Raw genomic sequence first — 10,791 nt, forward strand, 5'->3', positions numbered from 1 at the left:
CCTGAAGGCAGAGAGCTGTATTTGGAAAGAAGGCCTTAGATGCTAAAGCAAACCTTTTCAAAAAAATTGGCAAAACAAAATCATTGGTGACCAAGTATATTTATTGAGACTAAGAGTACAAATTGGTGGCTTACACATTATTAAAAATAGAACGCTGAATGTATTTATATGCAGGCCATCAGATAACTGTTTGTGGGTCAAGCCCTATTATAATGAACTACCAGGAAATATACATATACAGTTTGAAATAAGGAACTTCATCCAACCAAGTACATATTGTAAAGATTTACCTTTGGTATTTGGGGGAGGGCAAGTAATTGAAATGATACTTGTCAGATTTTAGGGTACTGCTATTATTTAGAAATACTCTTGAAAACAATAGACTGAAATAGGTGCAGAGTGAAAATATTTAATTCCCCTTTCCCTTTATATCCAAGTAGCAAATTCTTTCATTTTGAACTCCTTTTGCTGGAAATATAACACAAGGGAACATCTTTTAAGAGTTAAAATCATTTTTATCACCATTTGAAATAACACTGAAGACTCATTTTTCATAGTTTAGACAAAGTGGCCCTCAAATATAATACACTATTTTTCCAATCCTAAATATTTGGATAAAACTGGAGGGTAAATGTTTAGGTAGAAAGAAGTAACTTCTGAACCAGTTCTACACAAGTATCATCAGTTGGGCAATATTTTAAAGTGATAGCTTACTATCCAAGTGTTGGCTTTAGTCCAAAAGCAAAGCTTGCCATCACTCATGTGTACCTACCCTAGGCCCAGCATGAGTACGTCAGACTTTCTCAAGGGAAACTAGCCACCTCAGGTTACCTTTAGTAATGAGTACTGATTTTCTAGATGCTTAAAGTTAACTGTTCCATGCTTTTATATATTTAGGGCACATTCATTGAAATGGTATTCTCATTCAGCTTAACTCCTAATTTTTGTGTCATTATTTGCTTTTGTTGTAAAAGTAATGAATAATGTACTTTTTAGACAACTTTCTGCCTTTTTAGGCTAGAACTACAGCATGAGAATTATACTTTGACACAGAAAATCAGCTTTGTGTGTGTGACAGAAACAGATAGGGATAGACAGGAAGGGAGAGAGATGAGAAGCATCACTTCTTTGTTGTGGCACCTTAGTTCATTGATTACTTCCTCATATGTGGGGGGGGGGGGTTACAGTAGAGCAAGTGACCTCTGCACTCAAGCGGGATTAGCCTGCACTTGAGCTGGCGACCTCGGGGTTTCGAACCTGGGTCCTCTGCATCCCAGTCCAATGTGCCACTGCCTGGTCAGACGAAAGTCATTATTTCTATAAATGACATATACTAAATAGAAAATCATCGAAAAGAGGAATTCTCCACTCCCCATAACCCCACGAGAAAAAATGGTTCCTTTCTTTTCCTAAGTGCTGAATTCATAAATAGAAACACACCTGCACTTTTTGTTATAAAAGCAGACAAAGTAATAATTATATAGGACTATCTGGTATAACTTGGAATCCTGAGGTGGATCTAAGCAAACCTATATACATGTGCAGTGTTTTAAGTATATATAGCAAATTAAACTGGACTACTGGTTTGCTTTGTTTTACTATATAAATTAAATAGCCCAGCCGCTGCCAGATAGCTTGGTTGGTTAGAGCTTCATCCTAAAGTGCAGGGGTTGCACATTTGATCCCTGGTCAAGGCTCAGACAGGAACAAATCTATGTTCCTGTCTCTCCTCTGTCTCAAATTAATAAATAAATTTTTAAAAAAAAAATAGTCTAGATGGTAAACCATCCAATATCTTAGAGCAAATAATGCATAAAAGATAAATTCCAGAGTTATAGAACTGAAGGACATTTCCACTTGGAAGTCCCAATCAGTGGCAAAAAGTATCTGTATACACTAAGTGGTAAGTTTATATAACACTTCCTAATTTCTAATCTAATAAAAATTTCATTTTAGTTTTACTGTGAGGGGCTATAACACCTTCCCAGAGGCTATAGGCAAATGATCTGTTTAATGCTATGAAACATTTAACGGAGAGGCTTTCTGTGGTGTTAGATTTAATATAAAATTATTTTGAAAAACATGGTTCATGAAGTTTTACAATAAAGATCAAAGAAAATCCTTTGAAAAATTATTAACTGTCCAACACAGTTTAGTGTTTGTTTTTTTGAAATAATATCAGTTGGAAAAATGTCTAAGAAACAAAACTTTTAGTTTAGGTATATCTCAACTGGGCCATGTAACAAAAGCACACACGTACTTGAAACCCCACAACTTTGCTTCCATAGAAAAATAAATTAAAATAGCCAATACACAGTGTTCCTTTGCTTAACGTTTCCCTCAAAACACAAGTTTTGGCTCACAGAACCAAAGAAGTTACAATGTCTGGAAATGCTACTCTTCCGTGTTTTAGAATACTCTATAATGGGAAGAAGTGCTAATATTTCATAGGTTACCAGTAATCATGAAATACTCAGATTATTTAACTCGATGTTGAAAAGTTATGGAACTATATAAAATGTAAAGGAAACTCGTGTATAAATATCCTGCATATAAAGTTATATTCACAACTGAAAAATATTTCATGCTGCACACATACTGGGAATATTGTTTTACAGTAAATATGGAACAGTCTGATAGAAGTAGTTTTTCCCTACATATTTATAGTTTGGTTCAGGGTACTGAGAATACTTGCACATGAATTTTAAGTTAAATTTACAGTGAAAATTTACCCCCCTCCCCATTAAAAGCCATCACTAACTTACAATTTCTTTAAAATATCAATGTTAATATAGCAATATGACAGTACTTTTTCATCATGCAAAAGTTGTCCCCAAATACGTGTTGAAGCATTCAGAATAGTTGTAAAGTTAAATTATTCTCGCAGTAAACTACAGTGCAGATTTGAAAACTTTTTAGGTAAGGGAAGTGCTAGGCCTGCCTCACTTGCCCTTCTCTCGCAGCTGCAGTTGACTCACTATCCCCTGGGATGGAGACAAGTGAATTATCAAATCTGTGTTCCCACCCCCCCAAAAGCACAGACAACATTTCCCCAAGAAGTGTTAACTAAAAGATGAATAATGTGTTTACAAAACACAACTGGACATTTTCCATCATTTTGGGATAAACCAAAATTTCAACTGAAGATTTCAAAGCTGAAAATGCTTTCAGCAAATTCCAATGCCTTAGATCTTAGTATATATTGTTCACTCGATTATGCAGCCACCTGCCTTCTTTTAACACTTGAATTCAACAGGTCTTCTTCTGGAAAAGTTCTTTGGCATTCAAGTAAAATCAATACTTTCAGAATAGTCACCTGTATCACACCGGAGCGACTGCTTTAATTTCTAAATCTTCAATTAATGACCCAGGGATACTGATGTCCTTGATACATAATTTAGTCTTGTCATTATTCCAGAGGTTTATGGAATTCAGGGCTTCTGGGCGCATCATCTAACCCCACTTCTTTTTACCACTATGGTTCCCGCTACAATGTCATAGGCTGTTCGATTATGCTGAAAAAACAGCAGTGTGATGAAAGCGGGGAAAAAGGAAGCAATAGAAAAATTCTTGATTAAAGCTCGTATAGTGGACCTAAAATAGTAAAAAATAAAGCAAAAAATGTCAGAAACTACACCCACCATCTATAAATGATGATTCTATCAAGTTCAAAATATGTACTTAAACATTCAAAGTAAGTATAGTTGAGATAATTTTTGCCTTTGGTTTTCTGAGTTATTTTCAAATATATGATCAAACCATCTTAGCTACTTCTCAAGTCTAATTTCAACATAAAAAATTACAACTTTCACATGAAAAGCAATAACAGGTCTTACAATGTGAACTAAAGTTTACAGTATTTCCTAGTATTTTGCCAAAAGAAAGCTATTCCCTTACCTTTTCTATAGTCGCCTCAATTCCTGGTTTCTTAGTATCTTCTAAATTGAGTATGCTCATTTTCTACCTTCAATGAAGCACTAGCATTTTAAATTACTGTGTTATTCTTTTATTAACTCTTTCTTTATGGGATCCTGTGATTTAAAAAAGCTTTAAAAAACTTTCAACAATAGGTTAGAATGGAGAATTATCCTACTAGTGTTGGATTTCTCCCTTTTATAATTTTTCTGAAGTGAGAAGTGGGGAAACACTACTGCATGCACCAGACTGGGTTCCACCCAGCAAGCCCACTAGGGGGTGATGCTCCGTCACAACCGGAGCCATTCTAGCGCCTGAGGCAGAGGCCATGGAGCCATCCTCACCGCCCAGGCCAACTTTGCTCCAATGGAGCCTTGGCTGCGGGAGGGGAAGAGAGAAAGAAGAGGGGGAAGGGTGGAGAAGCAGATGGGCACTTCTGTGTGCCCTGGCCGTGAATCAAACCTGGGACTTCCACATGCCAGGCCAATGCTCCACCACGGAGCCAACTGGCCAGGGCTGGATTTCTGCTTTTAAGTACACTCAAAGGCTACCGAAAAGCACAGTAGCTAAGAATGGGTTCTGGGTCCAGACTACTTAGTCTCAGACCCACCTTCTAGCAATTACATCTGTACAAAGGGGTAAAAGTACCCCTTATAAGGCTGTTGTAAGGGGTACTTATAATGTTGTTAGGATTTAACTAGCTAATAGATATGCTTTTTCTCTCTCTCTTTTTTTTTGGGGGGGGGGAGAGGCAGGGAGAGACAAACACCAAGCTGTTTCTGTATGTGCCTTGTGGAGGATTGAACCAGCAACCACAGTGCTTCTGGATGACACTCCAACCAAGCTCTCTGGCCCGGGCTTAATTTTTTAAATTTATTGATTGATTTTTAGAGAGACAGAGGGGAGGGGGAAGGGAAGCATTTATTTGTTCTTTCACTCAGTCATGCATTCACTGGTTGCTTCCGTTTGTGCCCTGACCAGAGATTGAACCCACAACCTTGTCGTTTCAGGGCAATGCTCTTAACCCACTGAGCTAACTGGCCAGGGCCTACATTGTTTTTAATAGTTTATAAGAGATATTCAATAAACACTAGCCATTATTGACTCATTAAAATTAGTAGTTAGGGTTATTGTAAGCACAGAATTGTAAGGAAATTTTGAGTGTCAGCAAAATGAGGGCTTCTTGAGTCATTTGTTTCTATTTCTCTGTATGTTGTGTGTTTGTTTAGCGCACCTGCGCACATGAGAAAGGCGAAAACAGACTCATAGTTGCAATACTTTAGTTGTTCACTGTTTTCTCATATGTGCCTTCACCAGGGGGCTCCAGCCAAGCCAGCAACCCCTTGTTCAAGCCAGCGACCTTAAGGCTTAAGCCAGCAACCATGGGGTCATATCTGTATTCCTATGCTCAAGCCAGCAACCCCATGCTCAAGCTGGTGACCTCAAGGTTTTGAACCTGGGACCTCAGCGCCCCAGGTCTACTCTCTATGCACTGTGCTACCACTGGTCACACCCTATTTTTTTATATAGCATAACAATCCAGCTTTGAATCTTTCTGGCAGCAATTCCAAGTATCTTGTTTTGCTCAAATAATTTGCACCTACTTACCTCCACAACTTCCATTATCACTATTTGTACCTTCCCCAAGAGGCAGATGCTAACAGCTAACCATGAGTACTGGCAGTATTAGAAGCAGGATGTATGCATGCAGTTACCAAAACTCAGTGCCTATTCAAGGTGGGATGATGACAGATATTACCAAATGGAATCTCAAAGCATATCAGTAACTGACCCAATACAATATCCACAGGTCTAGAGAATTCAAAAGCTAATAAGCATGGAGCACTGACATAGCGACACCTGAATTATTTTATTATCCTGACTTATATTTCATAAAATGATTCTCTTGAAAATGTATGCTGAAGAGGGGTCTATAATCATATAATTGAAAAACAGACTGTTTTAAACTTAATAAATAAGCCCATTTATTATAGTATGTGACAAAGAGAAAATACCAACATCCTAAAAACACTATATTAAGTGGTATAACTCATCAACTATATTAATTACTGTACTTAAAACTTATTTTCATCAGTACAAAGTAGATGAAAGTAAGAAAAAAACTTACTGTACTTAAAACATTTTCATCAGTACAAAGTAGATGAAGGTAAGAAAAGAACTTACGTTGTAATGCTAACATTTGAGGAAGGAATCACCAAAACCCGACTTGGTGCAATGAGCACTGATGTATCACATGTCACAACTCGAAGCCCCAGTAGGAATTTCCCTGGGGTGGCTCCGCCTGCTCCCCAAATGCAGATTATCTAAGGAAAGAAGGATAATTTAAAAGTAATTTGCTAGCTCAACCACATCAATTTTAAAAGAAAGTTTTCCTGACATTTTATTCATTTAAAAATATTCAAGTTGAAAAGAATTTCACAGAATACTCAAAAGTTAACCTTTTATTTAATACACGTGTTTTTTTAATTTATTGTTTTTTTTTTAAGAAGGAGGGAGGGAAGAAGGTCAATTTGTTGTTCCACCCATTCATACAATACATTCATCATGTGACTCTTGAATGTTCCCTGGCAGGATCAAACCCACAACTTGGTACATCAGGGTGATGCTCTTTTCCAGTGGTTTACCTTTTCACACTTGGGGACTGGTGAAAATAGAATTACTTTGGGGACCAATAAGGCAGAAATCACCCTAAGCATATGCAAATTCAACTAAGATCACTGTGTCTGTAATCTTCATACATCAGGGTGGTTAACTCTTTCACAGACCAGCACGAAAGTTCTGGTAGACTGGTGGTTGAAAAACACTGCTCTAATCAACTGAGCTACCTGCCAGGGCCAATACATATTTCTGAAAATGTTAACATCTTAAATATCATACCATCAGTTGTCTACTGTAATATTTCTCTATAAGCCAGTTTCTATAGGATAATAAATTTCAATTTCCACACCATTTTACAAGTATATTTTTGGACCACAAGACAGAAACATATTACAATGAAATTTTAAAATGTCTCAAAGTTTTTTTTCTCTGAGAGACAAGAAGGGAAAAGGAAGCATCAACTTAGTAGATGGGGCAATTTAGTTGTTCACTGATTGCTTCTCATATGTACCCTTACCAAGGGGGATCAAGCCAAGCCAGTGACCCCTTGCTCAAGCCAGCAACCTTGGGCTTCAAACCAGTGACCTCAGGATCAGGCTGATGATCCCATACTCAAGCAGGACAAGCCCTTACTTAGGCCAGTGACCAAGGGGTTTGGAACCTGGGTCCTCAGCATCCCAGGTCAATACTCTATCCACTGCACCTTCCTCACTCAGGCAAAAAAAATTTTTTTAACTTGAAGTTTATATTAAAATTTGGGAAAAAAAACATTTAATATACATGAATATCGTATATTTCCATTAGGTTTTCTATCTTGTGCTGATAATCTAAAATTAGATTGTTATATATTAATATTTGAAGTCAGCAAAGCTTACCTCATAGAAACAAACTAATAATCTGTATATAAGAGCCACAACCATCATTTTCTGCAAGTCTTCCATTGATGTGTCTTCATCTATTTCTTCTATTATATAATGCATAGCAAACTTAGAGATATCCCTACACAAAAGAATAGTTTTCAGTTATACAGAATTAGAGCAGTTGCATTGCTTTTTTTCCCCATTACTGTTAGTCATAAACTTAATTCAAATTCTAAACTAATCTTTAGATTTCCAACCATGCAGTTTCACAAAACATTACCATTACTTCAAACAGGGAGCACTATGATGAGCAGGCAAGGCACTAGCCCTGGGGATGTAATGGTAAGTGAACAGTCTCTGCTTTCATGGAGATTCTAACCAAGCAGGGGAAGCAGAACAGTAAGTAAAAGTAAGATGACAGTTGTGACAGGAAACCATAGTGTAGTATGAAGACACATAACAGGTACATTTAACTTGTGAAACTTCCCAGATATGAAGTTTAAGATGAGAGCTGAAGAATGAAGAGAAGTTAGCCAGACTAGTAAGGGAGAAGTCTCAGAGAGAGAGACTAACAAGGGAGAAAGCCTTGAAGCAAGAGTCTGACTGAAACTGTAATCCTTGTTATGGCTCAAATATTCAGTATGAGAGGTAACAGTGATTAAGAAATAAGGGCATCTTATTTAAAGTTAAACCATATAAAGACAAGACTTGATTCTGGCAATGAGGAAACACTAAAGAAAGGATTTTACAGCAGGAAAGGAGCAGAGTCAATTTACAATCTCTTTGGTTTTATGTCAGAGACTCCATTCAGATATAACAGGAGACTGAGATAACAATTATAAAAATTTTGCTCTGATCTAGGCAAGAGGTGACAGTAACTAGACAAGGGAGAAGCAACAATAAAAAATGGTCTGGGTTGATAAAGAAATGACACTGGCAAACAAATTATCCATTCAGTCACTTGAAGGCATAAACAACTTAACATGATCTTGATAGCAGGTTTTAATAAACCTTTCTGCAAACAGCCTCAACTTACTTTATTCCACTGAGGTGCATAATACTTAAGACAATGGTTGCTTTTATGAAGAAGAGAATAAAGAAATCCACCATCTCTGCCATAAATCTGTGGGCCAAGGATGGAATAACATACTCTCTACCTATAAATTAAATAAAAAGAAAAGTTAGAAAAACTAATCATTTCACATAGGTCTTGGAAACTCAAGGTAGGGAAACAAATGGGGACTGTAAAGTCAAGGGGACTAATAAAAATGTGTGTATATAACCTTCTGACAATCATTATTTACTTCACCTAGAGTACCTATCAGTGACATACAGCAACACTACTCCACTATTTATGAAGAGTTTAAAGCTTTGCTTTCACCTCCTTAATGTTTAAAAAATGATTACACAGATAAATTTAAATAGGGCACTCAATGCATTTCACTAGAGACTCAATGTGAATCCAAGTGATCACAAGCCTATGACACAAAGTTAAATATTTTTTAGTAAAAGTCAAGGTTAAGTTTAGAGAATTATTAGTACAAAATAAAGCCTGGTGCTCATTTTACCTCATTTAGTTGTCTTGCTTTCTACGTAATAAATCCATCTGTCATACAAAATTCTGAATGGGATCAAATTCAGGAACTAATTCTAGTCCCTTATATCTGTGGCTGAGTAAGCAGAAACTAAATGATAATCTAATGCAAAATATTCTAATTCCCACACAGAAATAACCAGACAATATAAAGATTATTAAGCTGGGCCCAAAGGTTCATAACTCCATTTTTATTTTCATAAACCTTTTATACTCATCAGATTGTCCCTAATAGAAAAGTAATATAGAATTATTCTACATTATCCATATTATCATATATTCTGTAACATATAAGTAATATATAATAAATCCACGTCTGGATTATTTCCAGCATTACCCGTCACCCCACTGCCCCCAGCCCCAAGCAGGTTTGCCATCTGAGAATGAAGCTTTGATTCATTCTCTCTAGAGCGTGGAAGTCGAGGATGTTTTGAGGGTTAGAGGCTTCTTTAAACGCGGAAACCAGTCCCAGGAGTAAGGGAATCAATTTGGAGAGCCAGGTCTAAAGGAAAAAACTGTACAGCCTCTCTGCACACTTGGGGAATTTGGGGCCAACGACAGCTGAAGCGCGCGCGGAGAAGCGGCCGTCGGAGGAGGAGCAGCAACAACGACGACGACGACGACAACAGCTGGACGTCTAAAAAGCCAGCCTGCGCTACCCCCCCCCCCCCCGGAGCTCCCCACCTTTCGTTCCTCACCTGGTTGGCGCCTGGTCTCGCTGGGGGTTCGCGAAGGGGCGGCGGATCCCGATCTCGTCCCTGGGCTTGCCCGGACAGACCCTTGAACGTGAGGAGCCCGGGGTCCGAGGCCGGCGACGGGAGCCGCCCCCGGGTCCGGCCCTGCCGCCGCGGCGCTCAGGAAGTAGAAGGGATGGTAGTAGCCCAGCTGGAGAGGCGGCGGCGTCGCGGCCTGGGGGGCGCCCGAGGGGTAGCTCGGCGGGGGCGGCTGCGGGCTACAGTAGGCTGGGAAGGCGGCCAGGCAACTGTGCCAGGTGAGGTAGCCGCAGTACGACTGCCACAGCCACTCGTGCACTTGCCGGGAGTACTCGCGAGCGCTCAGTCGCGCTGGCTTCTCCCGCGGCGGCCCGGCCTCGGGCTCAGTGCAGCCCGCCGGCTCCTGCAGCCCCGCACTGCAGTCGGACGTCGCCTCCCGGAGCTTCCCGGGCTCGCGCTGCTGCTCCAGCTCCTCCGCGGCCGCCGCAGTGGGCGGGAGACCCGCGACTGGGGTCCGGCCCAGGGGCTGGGGCCCGTCCTCTGGCCCGTCCTGGGGGCGTGGGGCGGCGGTGGAAGGGGGGCCTCTCAGGGCAGGGACAGGCTCGTAGTCTCCTCCGCCGTCGCCCTGCCCCGGAGGCCGACCTCGGGCCTCCTCCGACCCCTCTGCCATCGTCGCCTGAGATGTGCCTTCCGCTGTCTTGTCACTACACCGTCTCCCTTCCTAGTGGTGCGCCCCCAACGGCCCTTTCCCCTCCGCGGCACCCACAAGCGTCAACAATCGACCACCGGAAACGGAAACCCCGTCCCTACACGCGTCAAGGGCTGCGAGGCGGGGCGGGGCGGCCCGGAGTGGGCGGGGTCCAGTGGGGGTTGGGTGGGAGAGTAGGGGGTCAGTAGGGTACGTGTCCTTAAAGCGCATTTCGTAGACCCGCGGCTCATTTGTTCAGAGTCTTTGGCTTATAGATTGTTGCTACAGGCTGGTTACGGATCCCCTTCATCTCTTAAGGCTTTAGTGAGGCCTAAGGGCCGAGGCTTCGCAGATACTCCCGCGGGATGTGGGCTGAGGCTGTCCCGGGAGAAACTGCTAATG

General features: G+C 40.6%; 1 protein-coding gene across 2 annotated transcripts; it reads right to left on the minus strand.

Annotated features, from left to right (window-relative positions):
* Positions 1–83: 83 nt before the first annotated feature.
* FAM8A1 (family with sequence similarity 8 member A1) lies at positions 84–10,497 on the minus strand. 2 transcript variants are annotated; one of them, XM_066268319.1, is made up of 5 exons: positions 9,687–10,497; positions 8,431–8,551; positions 7,410–7,533; positions 6,100–6,239; positions 84–3,515 (listed from the first exon to the last, which is right to left on the minus strand). In XM_066268319.1, the coding sequence occupies exons 1-5, from the start codon at positions 10,369–10,371 to the stop codon at positions 3,488–3,490; spliced, it is 1,098 nt and encodes a 365-aa protein (XP_066124416.1). In that variant the 5' UTR covers positions 10,372–10,497; the 3' UTR covers positions 84–3,487. The 2 variants fall into 2 exon arrangements, with proteins under 2 accessions (XP_066124416.1, XP_066124415.1); XM_066268318.1 differs by having other exon boundaries at positions 84–3,594.
* Between the last annotated feature and the right edge of the window lie 294 nt (positions 10,498–10,791).

The sequence above is a fragment of the Saccopteryx bilineata genome, chromosome 3 (genome assembly GCF_036850765.1).
Source record: "Saccopteryx bilineata isolate mSacBil1 chromosome 3, mSacBil1_pri_phased_curated, whole genome shotgun sequence".
Classification (NCBI taxonomy): Eukaryota; Metazoa; Chordata; class Mammalia; order Chiroptera; family Emballonuridae; genus Saccopteryx; species Saccopteryx bilineata.